Source organism: Stylophora pistillata, chromosome 14, assembly GCF_964205215.1.
Source record: "Stylophora pistillata chromosome 14, jaStyPist1.2, whole genome shotgun sequence".
Classification (NCBI taxonomy): Eukaryota; Metazoa; Cnidaria; class Anthozoa; order Scleractinia; family Pocilloporidae; genus Stylophora; species Stylophora pistillata.
Genome location: NC_142532.1, coordinates 21,344,781 through 21,364,332, shown reverse-complemented (window position 1 = coordinate 21,364,332; position 19,552 = coordinate 21,344,781). Strand labels below are relative to the sequence as shown.

At 39.3% G+C, this 19,552-nt stretch overlaps 1 protein-coding gene across 1 annotated transcript; it reads left to right on the top strand.

Moving 5' to 3' along the window:
* Positions 1 to 4,837: 4,837 nt before the first annotated feature.
* Positions 4,838 to 10,219, top strand: LOC111330915 (homeobox protein goosecoid). The gene is made up of 3 exons (XM_022935910.2): positions 4,838 to 5,084; positions 5,515 to 5,696; positions 9,571 to 10,219. Exons 1-3 carry the CDS (start codon positions 4,958 to 4,960, stop codon positions 9,847 to 9,849), a joined length of 588 nt encoding a protein of 195 aa, XP_022791645.1. The 5' UTR covers positions 4,838 to 4,957; the 3' UTR covers positions 9,850 to 10,219.
* The last annotated feature ends 9,333 nt before the right edge of the window (positions 10,220 to 19,552 follow it).

The window sequence follows — 19,552 nt, the reverse complement described above, 5'->3', positions numbered from 1 at the left end:
AGTTACGCGGCCATCTTCACTGAGCTTTTAGTGAACCTGGGCTCTCGGTTTAAAACAGGGCACTCCTTAAGAGTTTAAAAACCGTAACCATAACCGTGATTTCAGATTTTTTGTTTTCACCTCTGGCTAATTTATAGTTGATCTTTGAATATCTTGAGTATCAGGCACCGCACCAGTAACGCTATTATGAATCACGAATGACTCTCCTTCCAAACCAAGATAATTTTTGGTGGCTGGGGATAGGAGTTTCATTGATCGAAACCTTCGCAACTCATTTTGTTGACATTGCAGAACGAGGCTCGGAAACGTACCGGTATAGGTATATTGAAGAGTTCCCCAGAGCTCTTTACAACCACTGCTGACACCTTTATTCTCCAAGTTAAGTTATTTTGGTTAAAGTCATGCTTACAGTGGTAACTTATGAGAAGTCAGTAAATAGCATTACAAAGCCCTTGTGAGAGAGCCTGTGGGCTAAAAACAAACAGACCCAGCAATGAAACACATTTACTTGAAGAAAGGCCGGTTTAGAACCTCATATAGGTGATTTACATCATGACAAACTTCCACGTGAAGACTTGAGGAGTTTTGACTTATGTATGACCATTTTCAAAACATAAGGACACCAGGCTTTACCCTCTTCCTCCTGTCTTCCGCGCAGATTCGCGGCATGTCCTTGTATTTCTTAGACGTCTTCGAGTGTCGGTTTTCCGCTACGACACCGTTAACGACTTTATAATTATTGTGCCAAAGGCTTTCCCGCGAAGCCTCGACATTTCGATCGCCAGTGATTGCGAGAAGACAGTGACAATTTCCATTTCCTTTAGAACTTTCAAAGGTTCAACTTCCCCACAGGAAGCTACAACCCTGATTCAAATTATAGTCATCCTTCAGTTCCAATTGTATTGTTGAGAAAACGCCAAATAGCGCTCGACATATAGAACCGAAATTGACCAAGGACTCAAATTTCCTGCATCTTATATTTTTGCTTTGCCGAAAGGCCATGACAAAAACATTATTTTACCGTATCATGCTAAAATAAAGATAAACCAGATACATTTTAAGTTATATCTGTAGCACTGAGCTATTCTTGAAAGAAGGCCGTTTTATAGAATGCATAAATACCTTTCAGTCTTCACAGATAACCCATAACCGCCCTCCCGGCCTGTTATAACACGATTAGTAAAGTGTTATCTACTGTTCGTTGGGTTAAATACAGAGTGCACGCGAAAGGGCTGTGGTTTGCTGCGGGCATATAACCTGCTAACAATTTCACAACTTGTTTGAACTTTCTTGATAGATTGGTATCCAGTAAGGAGAATCCGCATGAGATTAAGTGTTCATGGTGGCTAAATCATAGAGAGGGATTTTTGAAACGAAATAGGAGAGGAGTAAGAGTTTTGGTATACAAGTTTAACGAAACGTCTGCCAGTCTTTTGCTTCAAAGTCAAAACACATACCTTCCCCTCAATGTGTTCCATAAACCTCACGTATGTTCACTTTTCATTTCACTGATATGAAACAAGTTCATTCCCTCGCCTTAGTCCATAATTACATATGCTCCATTCCTCTCTTTTCGAATTCGAACGGCTGATAAACAAAACTTGCCGGTTTCTCATTCAGTTGTATGTACAGATATTCAGTTTTATGTAGATATCGTTGATTTATAGTTTAACCTCAAAAGTAACGGCCTGGTTTTCTAAACATAAAGCTTAAGTAATATAACACTGTGAATTATTAGCCTAAAAGAACATCTGAAAATCGCAGCTCTCTGGAACCGATGGTAGTGAGATAACGTCACTCTAAATGGCTATGCCGCTCTGTATTGCAAAAGAACGTGAGAACGGATTTTGTCACAAGCTGGCTTTTTCACTTCGTTTCACTTGAGCTGGTTTATGTCTGGCAGCTGCAAGCATTATCTCTCTCCCTCTCCATTTTAAGCTTTATATTTACGCGCGCGGATCCAGAGAGAACAAGCAGACTCTTTCTGCTTCGGTGTTGGAAGGATACCATTAAGTAACTAAGACACAATGAACCACTCCTAATAGCGAACCACGGTATAATTTTACAGTTTTTCTTCCAAACAGCTTTCCACCTATAACATACATTCTCGAATGCAGAGATCACTAAAATCTTGCTGAATACAATTTAAAAATTATGAGAAGAACATTCTTGGACAACAAAAATCACGGTCGGCCTAAAAGATGACAGTGCGAAATAATATTCGTAAAAGGCCTAAAAGAATTTCTGTTGTATACCACTAATATTGAAAAGCTTTTGTTTTCACTAGTACTATTTTCATCGATCCCTGAGGACACAGTGATCTTGACATAAAACGAGTGAATTAACTATGTTGTGAGAAAACAACTGCTGAATCTCAAGCAAGCTGTTCAGTTATAAGGTTTTCTCCATAAACTCAGCCCCACTCTCAAAAGGTAAGTCAGATTATATCGACTTCAGCGTCTTAGGAATAACCACATGTTTAATGTGTTGACCGCAAAAGTAGCGGAACCGGTTTTGCTTCCTTTTATGTCATTCACTCAGAATAGCTGGAGTCACGGGATTGGTACAATACGAAGGTAAATGTAACAGAATTAAATGTACAGTATTGTAGATCTTTGGGGTAAAAATCTGAGGGTATTTGCAACATGCTAGACAGACCACACTTGCTCATTTCATAAAAACCATAGCAGTAGTGGTGTAAGGTCTATCCTGTGAGTAATTTTAGCAACCATATCCATATTCTAGAAGAAATTGAAAATCCTAGATTTTGGGATCTAACAGTTAAGAAGTGCTGCCGTCTGCTAGTCGCTCCCTCAATTGAAAGAATTGGCGAGGTCAACCCAATGATCCGCTCAAACGCAGTTTTCATTTTGCGGCACACAGGATTGCTACAAACCATCCCTGGAAGAATAATGTTTAACAGCTACGGCATATTAAGCTGTCATCATACAGATGTAAAAAAAAAAAAGAAAAAAAAAAACGCAGAAAACTAGCCAGTGATAAAACTCATTATGCACCTCACATGATCATTTTTGAGAAAAGATGGGATTCCAAATCTACGAATAATAGGACTGTGACCAATTTTTTTTAACTTACTGATCATTTAATCTTACAACCTTGTGATAACATTCGCGAGACTGTAATCTTCAGACGCTTCGCTCATTCAGTTCAGTTTCGTTTACACCTGCAGATATATTGCGGACTAACTCTGAATATATTTTTCGTTGTTATGGCCGAAATATATTTAATTGTTGTGGTAAGAGGCTCAAAACAGAAGGCAACTTCCAGAAAGAACTAAGTTCATACCTTTTCGGGTTTTAAGTCGTATTCCACAACCCAACCAGTTTGGTCCCCATGTTTCCCGAGTGTATGTGTATTTGACAAAAGCGCATGTGCTCAGATGAAGGTGGTTGAATAAAAAACAAAAATATTTCAAAACGGTCGAAAACAACCTAGTTTAATACCAAGTGGAACTTAAACAAGAACTGTTCAAAAACAATGATTGAAGGCTACTAAGAGTTGGTAGGTTTTGGCATCGATTTGAAAAACAAATTAAAGATTAGGGAGTAGAATAAACTAACAACAGACAAAAAATCATGTTCATTAACTTCAAGTAAACAGGTCCATGCAAATATACCCCCTTAAAGGGGCAAGAAATTATTAAAACAAAGCAACTTTATTAAGCTAACACATCACATTTGGGTTCCCCCCACGATGAAAAACAACAGAACTGTAAGAAGTTAATGAAAAGCCGTCAGACGGTAACGAGTTAACTTATATACCTTAATGGTAATGTAATTTTGTGTTTTGGTCTTGATAATTAAATTCTACGATGACTTTTCAATAAGAACATTTAGATGTAAGGAAGAAGTTTATTTTTGGAGACGTACAGTTCCTTGAAGGACCAAAGCACCGGAGACAGAATAAAGACAAAAGAAATTAAAGTGCTAATTAAGTAATTACACGCCAATTCAATTTTCTCTCGCAGTCAGTTGCAGATTACGGGTGCTTTGCCGCCAAAGGGTTTGCACGTCTCTGCTAAGGTGTCAAAACAGGTAGACTTGATAACAAGTTTAAAAAATTCTTTAATTTTCCCGAAAATGGATAAAAATGATCAGAAACAGTGTGAAATCATATTGCTGATAGTAAGGAATCGTTTGGGGCTAATCTCAGTTTCTGCATAACCAAGTGAACCAAAACCAAAAACATACGGCACCCAAGCAGGGTGTACTCTTAGAGAAACCCCTTCGTGGTATGTAACTCTACCCCACAAGAGGTACGGCCAAAATTTTTAGAAGCCTTCATTGACATGAAAGATTAGAAGTGTATACATTTCAGCTGTCAATCTACAGCCTTAGTGCTTCAACAAAATGTTTATCAAGAACAAAAGAGTTTAACAAGGGTTAAGTTGTTAGGTAGAACGTATTCTCAAGAGTTCAAGATGAGCTTCGAGGCGGAAAATATAAAGGGCTGAACAATTACTCCAATTCGTGCTACATTAACCTCTAAATCGATGGGGCGGTGCTTACAGAAAGCATTTCTGTCAATCATGACAGCAATGCCTTCACGATTTATGAATTGCACTTGCGCTAAATACTAAAGAGATGCTGTCAGTAAACTGCACAATTTCGAGCTAATTGACTTTGCTCCTTGTGTTATTTTAATCAAAATTCAATTATCTCTCTAGTTCGTGATTGGCTGATTTCCGAAGAGCTGTCCCCGGTCTAAGAGGGGTCGTTCACCGGAGACAAACACCTCTTATGACGTAACGAATTAACACTGTAAGTAATTCGTAAATCCTTTTGGCTACAAAGCGGCTGGCATATTGGGCCTATTAGTCAGTCAGTGTGATTCGGTGACACTGATCAAGCACATTTCTTCCGGGCGGTTGGTGAAACAGCGTTAAGAACCCAGCGTTTAAGAAACTTCAGTCTGAATTTATTTGGGTCAACGGATCATGTCTGCTTTCAGATCCTCCTTCACTATTGAGAGCATTCTTTCGCGGCCAACCCACCAGCGATGTGTGCCTTACACAATTCCACACCCGTACCCAATTATCCCAGCCCTGGCTCCAGGCTATATCGGTACAGTTATTTTGTTTCTTTTCATTTTACAGGCACTTAACTCGACAAGTGGATTGTGTTCCATCCAGGCGCTTTTCTGCAAAGCTTTCTATTGATCCATCGAAACGTGACGTGGGTCGGTTCTGGGGGAGCGGATTACACTTCGAAAAAATGGCAGTTGATTCCGTTCACGTGGTGTTATTTGCAAGATTATTGTATCATATAAGGACTTTGACGATTTGTAGCCCTTGGTGTCTCGATAACACTTTAATTCGCTACGGCCTTGGAACAGTTACACCCACAGATTAAAGTTTCAAAAGCTTAGCGAGTGCAACTCTCAACAGATGGTGACCATAAGACGTACAGAGAAACTAAGTGAAGACAAACAGACCAGATCTCGTGCACTCCTCGTCGTCACTAATTTATTTGTTTGTGCGATTCTATTTTTCAGGATTTCCGCGATTCGAGGATCTTTTACGTTCACAACCGAAACGTAAAAGACGACACCGAACGATATTCACCGAGGAACAACTCGAACTGCTTGAAGGAACGTTTCAGAAAACTCATTACCCTGATGTTCTTCTTCGGGAGGAACTCGCCATGAAGGTGGAACTCAGAGAAGAACGCGTCGAGGTAAGAACGGAGGGGGTATTTATTTCGCTTATCCAAGCCTGCGTGTTCCTGATGCTCTTGTTTAACCACCACAAATAGAAGCTATTGCTTTTAATATTGCTGCCACTTAGTTCCTTCTAACTTTGCTTTGTGAAGAGTAAAGAGAGTTGGCAAGAAACTATTTCAGAAGCTATTCAATTTGTTTATCAAAGTGTTTGATGTTAACAGAGCCGAAAAAAATTACGGAAGCGAAGCGTAAATGCAATTATGGAATCTCGCCGACTGAAACGGAGGAAACCAAAATATGGCCCATGACCAGGTAAAATGTGTACAATGAAAAACGCAAATGACGATAAACTCCAACCGATTAGATTTCGTGCAAACAAAGGAAAAGTTTCAAATCTTAGACATAATTTTCCAGTCTATTTTTACGATTCCGAAAAAATATTGTGCCTTTTGCGCTGTGGCACTTTCAAATCTGTTTTTGCATTGTACAAACATATCTCGACCTACTTGACGCTATCGCTGGCTTTTCTAAGGGCACCGCGACTCTAATCGTAATAATCGTGGAGTAAATACGATAGCATATTGCTGTCAAAACTTTGAAGATTAATGATTTCTCTAAATGCCACAAGTAGACGTGGCATGTCCAGAAGTTTGAGTGACATGGTCCTTCTGTAAATCTTGAGCAGTAAGCCCGTTTCAACTAAATCAGTCCAGGAGTTGTGCTATTCTTCATTTTAAACGTGAATAGAAATGGTACTGGAAATAAGTTTTGGTATTTACTGTTCAGTGGAAAGGAGTTGAGCAATGTAGATCTTTCAACTTTTGTAAGAGATGTCACTTCGCACAGATACGTGAACTCGTTGTTTGAAGCAGTGGCGGTGCATGGTCAGGTACAAAATCTTTTTAAAAGCACAACTACAAAACCCTAAAACTTAAAGCATGATTTTGTTACACGTTCTTGATGTCTGTCATACTTCTGCTGCACAACTATTAAGATTTTTCAAAGAAGCTTTAAAATATTTAGAAAGGAAAAGAGTTTCTACGATCCGCTGGCGCGCCATTTGCAATTGATAACAGTTGAGGTACACCCATTTTTCTTGGGTATTCATCAATGTACCAAAGTTCTTTTCTCTAGCGTGGTCACCTAATAAGAAGGCTATGATTAAAGAAATAAAGTTTTATGTTTATAAAAAAAAGGGCGTCTTACTAGAGAGAAGCTCAAAGGCCTAGACTAACGATTGCTAAGTATTCGTAATTTGCCAACGCGAATTGCAGAGTGGCGACCATAAGTCTTGAAGATGTGTGAATTCTCGCGCTTTATAAATCCCGGGTATTAAACTGGTAATTGAATTATGAAAGCCATACTTAAATTATTCAAATGGAGAGTAAACATCGGGAGCTTTTATTCTAATCACTTCCTTGCAAAAAGAGATCGTCTTTGCGAGTAAAGTTGACTCCGTTTGTGAATGACTCCATTGATCGGGTGGAATGCAAGGCAAAGACTTCCAGTCCTGTTCCATGATATTTTCAATAGTTTATACCACAGGCTTAAGGTGTTGAAGTCGGTTTAATATCAGACTTTCTTCCCTTAGTATCCAGTTTATTTCAAAGTAAAAAAAAATTAGGTTTTAGGGAGCATTGCTATGTACAACAAAGTAGCTTATCAATTGGTAGTTTCGACTGCGTTCTTCTGACGTCAACACACAAACAACTTTGGAATTTCCTAGATTCATGGAGCTTCACTGCGATCCGCAAAGTATAGAAAATAAACTTTCATAAAGAAAACTATTTAAGCGATTTTTTACTGATCTTATTTTCCTTTCAAATTATGCAGTAAAATTTAGGAATTGGCCAGTTCTCGGAAGACTGTGTTGATGAAATCCTAACAGCACAGTGAGCAAATTCTATGCACTTTCTGTTGTAGGTTGGTGTGAATCACTGTATTTCCTGATCTTTTTATTCAAGTGGTTCATATATCTCTTGCTTAGATAGCTGAAAACTTACAAACGATCTAATAGAAGGTAAGACACTTTCTCCGCAGAGGTCTGATTCTTTCGCTCATATCACTAATATTGGTGGATTTTGCTGAACATCGAGATTGAGAGAAAACAAATCTGAAAAGACACAAACTCAGTTTGTAAAGTCGCACAATGTTTCTAAATTTTCGATAAACACTGTTCAGTGGGTTTAATATTCAGTGCGTCTATTCATTGGTATCTAAACATCATAGGTAAGATAAAAATCGTAGCCTTTATGCGTTTCATCGGTTTTCATGTTTCGAGCTTCAGTTCCAATCGTATCAAACAGTTTGGTCGATCAAAGGTTTGTCGATTGGGAATCGACGGCTGAAATAATCTGTTGAGATTTCTCTTTTTTCTCGAGCGAAAGTGCGTTTGGATTTTCTTTCCGCTAAGATCGAATAATTCTATGATGAAGTCTTGGACTTTTCTGGATTAGAATACGGTGTCACTACGCACATTCACTGATCGCTGATCGCACATCAAGAAGTGAACACAATCAGGGAAAGGTAAAAAAATGATCCACGGCGTTAGTTCTCAAGTCAGACAAAAAAGATCCAGCAAAATAATGAAACATGGATTCTTGAGGATCTCTATTGTGCATCGGTTAAGAGATCTACAGTTAACACAACATTAATTATTCTCTCCTCGGACGGCTGACACGGAGGCGGATAGGAGTCGGGTCTGCGGGGTGTAGGATGAATTGTGGTTTCGAATTCAAGTGAGCCGGCAGGCCAAATGTAAAATTTTCACACTTAGACATTGTGAAAATCGTCCGATTCTTCAACAGATTTGTGTCTGGGTTAAAGTAATTTTAATATATTGGGTGCTAAGTCAATTAAGAGCTTAAACACAAATTTGTTCATGGACAAAAGTGCGGTTGAAATAAGTATGTCAAACAGTTAATTGCGAATCGTAAGCTTCGCTTTCCTGTTCCAGCCTTTGTGAGCGTTTTCTTTTAGTTCACCGTATACATGTTGATACAATTCCAGGTATCTTCTCTTTATTAGATGGCGAGCAAATTAATTCCTTTCCTCATTTTCGCTGCCTAAGGACTTATTAAGACCTGTTCTTCGAATCAGCTGTTTCTAATATTAGTTTCGCATATGATGAAACAACCTTGGCGGCTAACCAACTGCTTTTGATGCAAACAGCTAATCCGCTTAACACAAAATGTAACTTGTCAAACATCGATTTACCAGTTAGTGCTAAACTTACATGCAGGTGGGTTAGATTTGATGATAAAAATTAATTTTTTTTTAAGAATCATATTTTGAGAGCTATCATAAAAGAACGATATGTCGACGGAAACAGTCAGTATAATGACGACATTGAACATACATTGTGAAGTTAAAGGTAGCAGTATTCTTCAACAAATGTACATTAGTGGACACACTTAGCAACATTTGGCAACGTTTGCCAACGTTGTCTTTCATGTCTAACATACCGCATCATAATATTCCCTGAAAACCGGTAAATATGCAACTGTAAACAGTATTGGCCTTCATTCAGCTCATCGAATTAATGAACCAGTTATTATTGATTGCCTGAGAGGGGGGATGGGGTGAAAGATTTGGGGGGGGGGGGGTTACAAGGTTTCAGGGGAAACGGAGGGGGTTCAGTCTTCGCCAATAGAGTATAAAGTGGGAGGGGACTGTAAAAAATTGACTGCCAGTTAACCAATTAAAAATTGAGAGAGATTGTAAGAACAAAGGATAAATAAAGACCAGTCCTAACCATTCTTTGTCATGCTAAACTTTTAATTTTCATTTGAGCTGGTAAATGCGCCTTTTGCAATGAATTTACACTGAGGAAATGTATAAGCCTCAGACACTTTTTTGAATAAATTATATAACTAAATCTTTCTGCAGGTTTGGTTCAAAAATCGAAGAGCAAAGTGGAGAAAACAAAAACGCGAAGATCAGGAAGTTAAAAAGAAGAAAACACAAGCTGATTCCACGACAACATTAATACCAACGATTGAAGAGGAAATACCAATACAGAACGAAGAAAATGATAGAGACGATTTGTACAACATACATGCACCCAAAGAAAACAAGGATTCGTGCGTGGTTCCTCAGCCTTTCGCTGAAACATCAAATCTTGATGCAAACACATCCGGGCGACCGCTGACATGGAATTCTTTTTAATATTTCCAAATACGTATGGATGACACAATATTCGTAGATACACTGTACAATGTATATTATTACACAGTCAAGTAGAAATACATATTATTTATTGTTTATATTATAATGAGACTGAGAAGATAAACATTGAAATCATAGCATGTAAATTAGTTATTAAAACTATGTACAAAGTCTGTCAGAGTTAAAAATATATTATTTTGGATTTTAGATTTTTCAAGTTTAGTTTAACTTGATTAATTCAGATCAGCCTGCTAAGACTTGTGGGAGCCTCGTTATGCTGTATCTCTTTTCAAGCCAGTCTTTCGCAGTGGAAAGTGTGTACATCAACCTGGTGCTGACTAGTAAAGAGTTAATAAAATATTGGATTGTACATATCTTTGTCGCACACTAGGAGGAGGGACTGTGGGATTTTCGGTCAGCGGTATTTAGAGCTCGCCAATACCCCCTTCCCAACCCCCTCGCTCATCAAGTAGAGATGACTTAATGAAAGTAAAAAAAGGCTCCAAATATGGATACCCCAATACCCGAAACCCTTGGCCCGGCCTGAATAATCGCAGATATCTGGACATGACTGGGTCAGTGAAACGAACGTCTGCAATTCTGAGAACATTTCAGGCCTTCGCTCTTCAAGGATTATTTTACCTATTCAGAGTAAATTAGTTTTAGTCCCAGTTTCAAGATGGATCTTGATTGGGAAACATCACAAAATTAAAGGTCCTCAAAAGGGACCAGTGATTATCTATCGCCTGGTATAACGAGAAGAGGGGTATTTTTGGGGATCGAACACATGGTTTTCAGGGGAAAACAAGGGGGCTCAGACGTTGCCAGAAGAATATAAAGGGGGACTATAGCAAATTTACTGCCAATTACTACCAATGAGGAGATTATTGGAATATTACAGTGACTTATGGGGGATCAGACACCACCAAAACTTTCCCTCCCCCCCCAGACCCCCCTGCCAGCAATAAATAATGATTGTTTCCTGTTTCCTAACTAAAGAATGTGGAGTGTGTATGTGGCAGTGCCATAAGCCGGTATGTCTGGCGTCCGAGAAGTGAGGAAACAGATAGTTAATTCACTTGATAACTGTGCACACTTCCTTGGGCTCTAGTCATGCATAGGTCGATTCACATTTTTAACGCCTTGTGTGGCTACTGAGTGACATATCTCTAATCCTCTGATGTTATAACCGTATGGAGAATATGTATGCTCCCTTAATTAAAAAAAAAAAAATCCTTCAAATCAATGTATGCTATTGCAAAAAAAGAAAAAAACCACTAGGAAGCCTATTAGAACATTTCTTTAAACTGGACATAACCTAGCTACTTCAGACACTAGGTTAATTTTCCTGATTAGCTACGAGTAGGTATAACCGTATGACCCGGTGTACCCAGTGAGTGGCATAGATACTTGAATCTCACAGCGTTTCTTGCATTTTGTGTGCCCCATAAATTGGCTCAGACGACCTAATACTTGGTGCGTGTGGTATTCTGTGAAGAGATCAGGCAAGCCAGGCCAGGGAGGTCAAAATCGCTCCAGATGGAAAAGCAATCTTCAAGTCAAGCGTGCAGCTTAGTAAGTTAGTTGTTGACATTGTTAAGATAATGACCTACACTAACTATGGAACTGACAGGATGTAGTTTTTTTTTTATTGAGGTCAAACAACTCAAAAGTAAGATGGCAACGAGAAAAACGACTAAATTAGTGGAATGCCATGTTCCCACCAATCACGTAGTTCCTTTTTCTGCCTTTAAAAGCACACACAACCCACAATTACCCTATTTGCTCCGACGAAGGGCTAACGCTCGAAACGTCAGCTTTTATAATCGTAACGGTGGCCAATTTACCATTTCAACTTTGTTGATATATTCAAATTATTTCGTTACCCCCACCGACGCAGCCCCAAACAGTTTCTTTAGAAACTATCAGCCGTAACTCAAAAGTAAGGACTGTTATAAGCCGTAGGATGTTGAATGGCTACTTCTGATAACTCTGCACATGGAAGATCTGGTCAATGTCAATGTTGAGACGAGGTAGGGAGTTTTATCTGCAAAACTTTTACGAAAGCAAATCAAATCTGAAAGCCCATTGTGAAGATTGTATTACGCAAACAAACTCAAATAAAATTCTAATCATCGCAAAAAAAGTCAGTAAACCTACGACTTCCATGAAATAGTAATTAAAACGCTGAATATCTTTTTCAAATATTTATTGTATTTCAGTATAAAGGAAGGCTTCTAAGAAAATGCGCCACAGAAATCTTCTTAAGAAATCATAAATCATTGAGGTTACTTCTATTATCCCCTTTGACAGGGAAACAAATTTACTTTTGTTTGGTTGAAGACCGAAAGAATACCCCGATAATATTACAAAGCGAGATAAGATACGATTTGTTTCTCCTCAATTTTTCTCATACCTGTTAAAGAAAATCTCCGACCTTTACATTCCTTTCCCATCCCAAATTCTTTCTCTGTCTTCACAGCGCCTTCATTTATATAAGAGAGTTGTACAGCTGAAAGTATTTTCAGCTAAAATCACTGTTATAGAAGTAAACAGAGGAAATGATATTTCTTACTTTTGACAATTTTTAAATATCATCGCTCACATTATAATGCTCCATTTCTTTTCAGTGAAACTTATGCACTTTCGAGGCTCTTTCATCTTGACCGTAAATTTATATTCAGCCCTAAGCGTGACTTTTCCAGTACATCCCTCCCTTAACATACTTGTCTTGATAAGTTCTGAGACTTATTACACGACTCGGGCAGTCAGAGGGCCAATAACTAAAATCAACCAATCAAAATGCTCTGTTCTGAGACATACCTGCCCTGCCACATGAGCAAGATTACGTGTTGTAAAACTAGAAGATTTAGAAATAAGCGTAATGTTAATCCACAACAGTCGAAAGCTACTGTTAAAAACTAAAGTTTAATCGTTGATTTTCTGTCTCCTTTTGCAGCAAGATTCCCTTAAGGCTAACCCAAATGCAAGTATTCCTCAGAGTTTTTAATTTCGTACTGAAAGGTTTCAGAGAATGTGGCTGGCTTAGCTATCAGTCACGCGCATGACAAAAGTAGTACTGCTGAGTACATACCTGGCTTAGAAAAATGTCCCGTGGATAAGGGACCGGAGGATTTTTTGGGGATCATACGGCTTTCAGGGGGGACGGAGCGGGGATCAGTGGTCGCCAAAAGGCTATAATACAAAGGGGGAACTATAGAAAATTGACGGCCATTTAGCTGCCAAATAGGGAATATTGCAGAACCTTATGGGGGGGATCAGGTAAATATTTATCCTAACATAACCAAAATCCTCCCCTCCCCCCAGGTAATAGATAGTGACCAGTGCCCAAAATAGCTTCTACTTTTAAAAGTCCTCCCTCGCACATACTTATTCAAACATCACTGACAAGTCGCCATTAATGATTTATCATGCACGCATGGCATCATCAGAAACAGGAACTAACGTGAAATATCAAATGCAAAGAAAACACTCGTGGGGGTTTTATGTTGAGTTTCTTGTTCTGCCCCTAATGGTACTTTATCAGCGCGTGATCAACATGTACAATCTGCAGAAAGGCAGACCCAGTGCAATATAATTTGATACGACCTCTTTACCAAGCCATTATCTTTTGCATCTTGTGCTATTTGAAGCTGTTTTGGCACGGGTCCTCGCCTTTCAATTAACATCAGATCACTGATTCTCGCTGTATGTCTAATTATAGGATTTACGATCATGACATGGAATTCAAAGGGATGAATTATTAAGTGCTAATAGGAGGTTATACCAAAAATAGTCTGTATAAAAGAGAAAGTTTTAAACCTTTGATTACAAAAGACAGTGGACGATATTTCCGTACATGAACTGATATCCAGTAAAATGAAACTTAGGTTTAGGGTGAAAGTGTGTAACCGCGGCACGAAATGGCGGGAAATCTACGATCACGTTTACAAAAGCTAGGTGACACTTTCACTAAAGGGTGTAAAGAAGACGTTTTAGTGGTCTCAGAGACGGAGTTTAGTTTGCTTAACCCTCCACATGAATGTGTAGACAACAATGGTTGTTCATTCTCACTGTCCCTTTTGATTGCATACAGCCATGCAGTAAAATTATGTCGGCTTTTAAATTTGGTTTTTTAAGCATGCGCGAGATTTATCCCATGTTTATTCTCTCCTCAAACTGTAAGTGAATTCTTTTCGTATTTTCAGGATGTCGGGGAATCGTTTGAACTACACTCAGCGCGCGTGATGTTAAATGGAAGGAAAATACAATTCTGGAGGAGAATTCAAATATTCATGGGTGGTCTTGGATGGATATGCCAATACCTGACTGTTGATGCTTAAACCAAATCTGTAACGGCAAATGTTTACTTTGGCTTTTCAATTCCTTCATCAAGAAGGCAAACTGATCGATTAAAAGCGCAGATATGGCATATACTACGCTTTCCCAAAAGAATTATCTTTGTTTGACTCAATTACTTCCGGCCGGCTAGGATAAACACGCATGCATGTGTTGCACAAAACCCACTCCTCGCATTTTTCAAACGCCTTCAAAAGAAGTTGTGTGAGCTAGCTCAAAATATATTAACGAGCACGTGCCTTTCGGGACATCTGCACGCGTGCGTTTAAAACACATCAAAGATACAAAGTATTCTAGGATTGTCCAAGGGGCAAATATTTTGGTTGGAAGAGGGAACAGAATAGACCATCATCGGCCGCACCCAGCTTCCGACTAGTTCTTCCTCAGGCGCCAAACAGACTCCGTTTTATTGCGACAGAACTGGTGACAAATTTATATAAAAAGTTTAAGAGCTAAGAGCTTTTCTTAGAAACGTGCAAGAATTCAAAAGAATTCCGTTAAATATAACTCTTAATCGCGAATGACCGAAGAAATGTTTTCATCCAAAACAATGGAGAGTAGTTCTTGCAATTAAGTCAAACCCATTTGTTTTATTTCTTTGCATATGTCAATGGAATATAAATTTGTGTGTCTGATGTTAAGATTCCTATCGGACCAAGGTGAACAACGATCACTTTTAAGGATTAATCAATTAATCAAAAATAGGAACGTTCTGAAATTATGCCGGATGTTCTACAGATAATATTAAATAAATATTTTCGTCGCACAAAAAGAGACTTTGCACAAGATGTTTCCTCTAGATACACAAAGAATTATTCTTGGTAGCCCAAACGTCAAAGAGATCACAATGCGCAAATCGGATTATTCTGAAGTGTTGACTACTTTAAACTTGACTCGGGATTAAGCGAGTAAGACTTAGTAATCTTTCAAACTGGATATGCCTAAATAGAGATTACTTGGTAAAACAAGCCAGTGGAAATGGCCGCTTGTTGTTAAAAATGATCCACTATCTTGTTTATCGTTTTCCGACTGGATGCATGAAAGACAGTTATGGCTGTACGGCGAATCGGAAGAATCCTTATCTATCAAGTGCGTCCTCAAAACAAAATCTATACCAAAAAATGTTTTCGTTCAGCCAACGCAACACAAACGGAAATGTTTAGGTGTCTCAAAACGTTGACAATTATGAATGTCTTCCGACCACCACTAAACACACTGCTAAAAGTCATGCAAGGAAAACACTACCACAAAGGGACCGGTCATTATAAATCGTTTGGAGGGGGAGGGGGGTGGGGTTCTGAGGATTTTGGTTGAGTCATAACAAATTTTACCTGATCTCTCCATAAGGATCTGTAAGATTCTTATGATGCTCCCCCCCTCCTCGTTGGCAGTTGATCGGTAAACAATTTCCTAATAGTTTAACATGACAAAGGATAGTTAGAAGTGGTCTTTATTTTTCCTTTGTTCCTATATTCCCTCTCATTTGTTAATTGGCGGTCAATTTTCTATAGTCCCCTCTTCATACCCTGTTGGCGAAGACTGATCCCCCTCCTTTCCCCCTGAATATCATGTGATCCCCCCCCCCTCTAAAATCCTCCAGCGCCCCTTCCCCAAAGCGATGGGTAATGACCGGTCCTCAAAGGCTTCGCGTTAATATGTTATGATCCTATAGACTTTGTTTGTTTATTATTATTTTTAGAACATCAGAAGCAAATTTACACAACCCGCATGTAGCATTAGCTAGTCTTGGCGGGTATTAGTAATAAATAAGTAAATACTACACATTGAAATTTCATTACCACAATAAACTAAAGAGATTTTATAATAAACTAAAGAGATTTCATTACTACAATATTATTGGGGTTATAAGCCATGCATTAGTTTACTACATTATAAGCTAAAAGATACGTACAGTTGTCATACAAATTAAATACAATAAAATTACTAGTGAGTTAAAACAAGACACAATAATCAAACACAGGCAGAGCAGACTTTCTGCAACATATGTTAGGGAAAGAAATACAAAGATCCCATGAAGATTATACGTTCCAGTTGTTGACATCCAATCAAAAAAGTTGTCGGTACGTTCGTAATTAGAGTCACAACGCGGAGTCTTGGGGCAACTCTTTTAATGAGTAAGCGCGGGATCAGTCCCGCGGCCGCGAAACGTCAGCTGTGTTGTATTCTCTGATTTGATCTTGGAGTCTCGTTGCAGGAGAGTAACCTTTCGCTTATCCCCTCTTCATCCTCATCATTGAACTTGACCCAGTTTACGGTCTACATGACAATCGCAGCAATCAACGCCAAGCCGTCTCTGACATAAAACGATACACTGTAATTTTTTGAGGCGTCAAAAATCCATCCAACCATTGGTGGGCCTAATGTTTTGGGAAACGCCATTAAACAATACAAAGCACCTATCGCGTTCCCAACGTATTTCAATTACCAACAATGTCACGCGTTATAACGGGAAGTAACAACTCGTAACAACCGTCGCACACACCAAACGTGAACGCGTACACGACTATCCACTCGTATCTCGTTGCTGCGGTTACAGCTGGCGTAGAAATAGCTATGCATATTAAAGTGGCTGGAAAAACTTTGAGGCGATTGAAGGGAGGGTAATCAGAGGAAAGACGCTCTAGATTTCGTTACTCCTTTGTCTTCTGCGAAGCGAACCTAAACGATCAATCAGAGAGGTGGTTAGTGAGTGAAGGCACATGCCTAGAACGCAAATAGTCACTATTACCTTGCACAGCAATATAACCTAGAAAGCATAAGGGGTTAATTAGATTTGTGTTGCCATAAACTTGCACGGGGAGCAGAACAAAGAGACTAATGTTGGTTGACCATTTTCATTTCCCCCATTCGTTATAAAATTTGAAAAGTAAGTAGCTCCGACCTGGACTCGTAAAACGTTGTTTCCAGTGGTCACTTTCAGCCGCTTCGCCTGCTTAACTTCCTCCCTCACTCTTCAACTTTACCGCGTCCGTCATGAAAATGGCATTTTAACCGTGACATTAGAAGTTATGTCCCGAGATGTACAACTTCACAAAACACAAAATCAAGTTTCTTTATAAAAATTAAACTATCTGACCAAATGGACAAAGGGCACAAGAAATACTACCATAAAGACGCATTGCGCCACAACCCAGATAATATACGCTTTGCTCCGGAAAAAACGAAAGTCCATTTCTCTGTTACGTGGCGGTTGATTTGTCCTTGTTACCGAGGAGACGGGGGTAAACGTCAAGGCGCTTAAGAGCATCAAACTTTGAAGACCCGCAAGAATCCGAAACGTTGTTGAGATGTTTGGGAGGCGCGTGGCCAAGTGGTTAGGGTGAAGGGAAACGAAGTTACTCCTCTGAGTGTTGAGTGTAAAACGATTAGCGAACGAGTTCCTTCTTTCATCTTCAATAGTAGCGCGCCTATTGGGATTTCGCCTTCGGGATGTTCGCAGTACGATTCGGGACGGGGAATTCTTGTGGTTGGGTTCGGAAAGCTCTTGAGGAAAGTTGGTTGCAACACAGTATCCTGATCTCTGAAAAAGACTGAATAATACTATTTTTTTACCTGTTTCTCCTCTTGATGTGGAATATTCTTCCATCAAAGCATCATATACCACTCCCGCGCAGTTTTGTCGTCTAACAGTCAGGAAGTTCACAACAAACACATCCAGACAAACGACCCATCCCCACTCTCCCTCGGGACTCTGGAGGGGGATGATTGTCATTTGTTTCCGACTCTTTCTGCTTTGAAGACGCTGTAGAAACATCGGGCTTTTCTTCAAAATTGTAGCATGCCATTCTAAAGGTTTCTTTGACTGTTTTTTACTCTGAATGAACAGCAAAGAGTAATTTCACAGATCAGAAGGGATTGTTTGACGATTTAGAAAGATCTTTAAGATGAATAACGTTCAAGTTGAGGAAAAGAGGTGACACAACCAGAAACTTACGTAATAGCAGTTGAGAAACATAAATGTCAACAACAGTCCTCGAATGCATAATTACCATAATTGTCGTGTCAGCATCACGACTGTAATGTAACACTGTATACCTACATATCAAGAATGAACTCCAATATGGCCAGATTCAACTTAAGTTCTTTGACGTGGTAACAATAGTTTTGTTCTTCGCAAATTTAGGTGAGCTGGCTCGTTGCCTGCGTCGCGAAATAATTCCGATAACACCACGCAGGGAAAGGTTGTAGCACCCATCCGCCTCCAGCAAAACAACAACTTTTACCGAAAACATCCGTTCCTGCTGTGGACACGAGTCGTCGTGATGACTTAAACTGCAGTCACACAAAGCGATCTGTCGCGGCGATCTGTCGCGGCGATCTGTCGCGGCGACCTGTCACAGTGGATTGTGATGCGACCTTCATTCTTTTGCGCTTTGACTTACGAGATAGTTACAATATGATAGAAGGATTTCAACTTTTTCCAATGCTTACTACTAACTTTATGGTTCTCTTAGGAAGCGTATTTCTTTTGTTCACGCACACGTCACGGGATGGGTTGAATCCCGTTTGAAACTTGCTTGAGTTTTATTTTTTCCGTCTTTCCATTGTTGAGGATTTCATGTCTCAAAGTTGAAATTCCAATTACGAGATCCATGTTTACTAGGCATAACTAACCAGCAAGTTTGCATTTGACCTCTAACAGATTACATGATTACTTGCAGACCTACTTTACTTACGGAATTGAAGTGCAAGCGTCTGAAAATCCAAATGTTGCTCTCCCCAGCCCGTTATTCCAATTTGTGTTGAAGCGATTCCTCAACTCAACTTAGGGGGTAGAGGAGAGACTTACCGTCAAGTTTCAGCCAAAAAAATTTGCCCGTAAAAGAGATTACTCAAGCCTTGTTTGGATGTGCACATAAAAGAATTTCGTTAGACAAGCATTCTTATCTAATATTATAATCACCGCACGTAGGTACCTCCAGTAATAAATTGCGTAACTCCTCACCATGTCACAACAGGTCATTAGACGTTGAAATTTGACGACGCGGCGGAACCACGAATGAGAAGTCTTTCGAACGATTGAAGGAATAAATTGTACGATAATCTAGTGAAAGCTTACCTGCAATCAAATCGTAGGTATACCTCGCACGGATGCAATGCTCACAAAATTACCAAAAAAAGTGAGCATTGATTTTTGCTTTGATTGTCACGCAATGGGATTGTCACGAGATGCCACGAGAGATATTACAGCATTAATCATAATACCCTAGATTGTTGTCCAGTGTGATTACATTAGTAGAAATTCGTTACAAACTAATTTTGCTCTTCAATTTGATTGTAATGTGCAGCGGAATACGACTTCATTTCAGAAGAGGGGCCTATT

Excerpts from the sequence above, each read along its gene's own strand:
- LOC111330915 (XM_022935910.2), top strand. The coding sequence starts at position 4,958 with ATGTCTGCTTTCAGATCCTCCTTCACTATTGAGAGCATTCTTTCGCGG. Across the intron at positions 5,085-5,514 it reads CCTGGCTCCAGGCTATATCG|GATTTCCGCGATTCGAGGAT; the intron begins GTACAGTTATTT and ends TCTATTTTTCAG. Across the intron at positions 5,697-9,570 it reads TCAGAGAAGAACGCGTCGAG|GTTTGGTTCAAAAATCGAAG; the intron begins GTAAGAACGGAG and ends ATCTTTCTGCAG.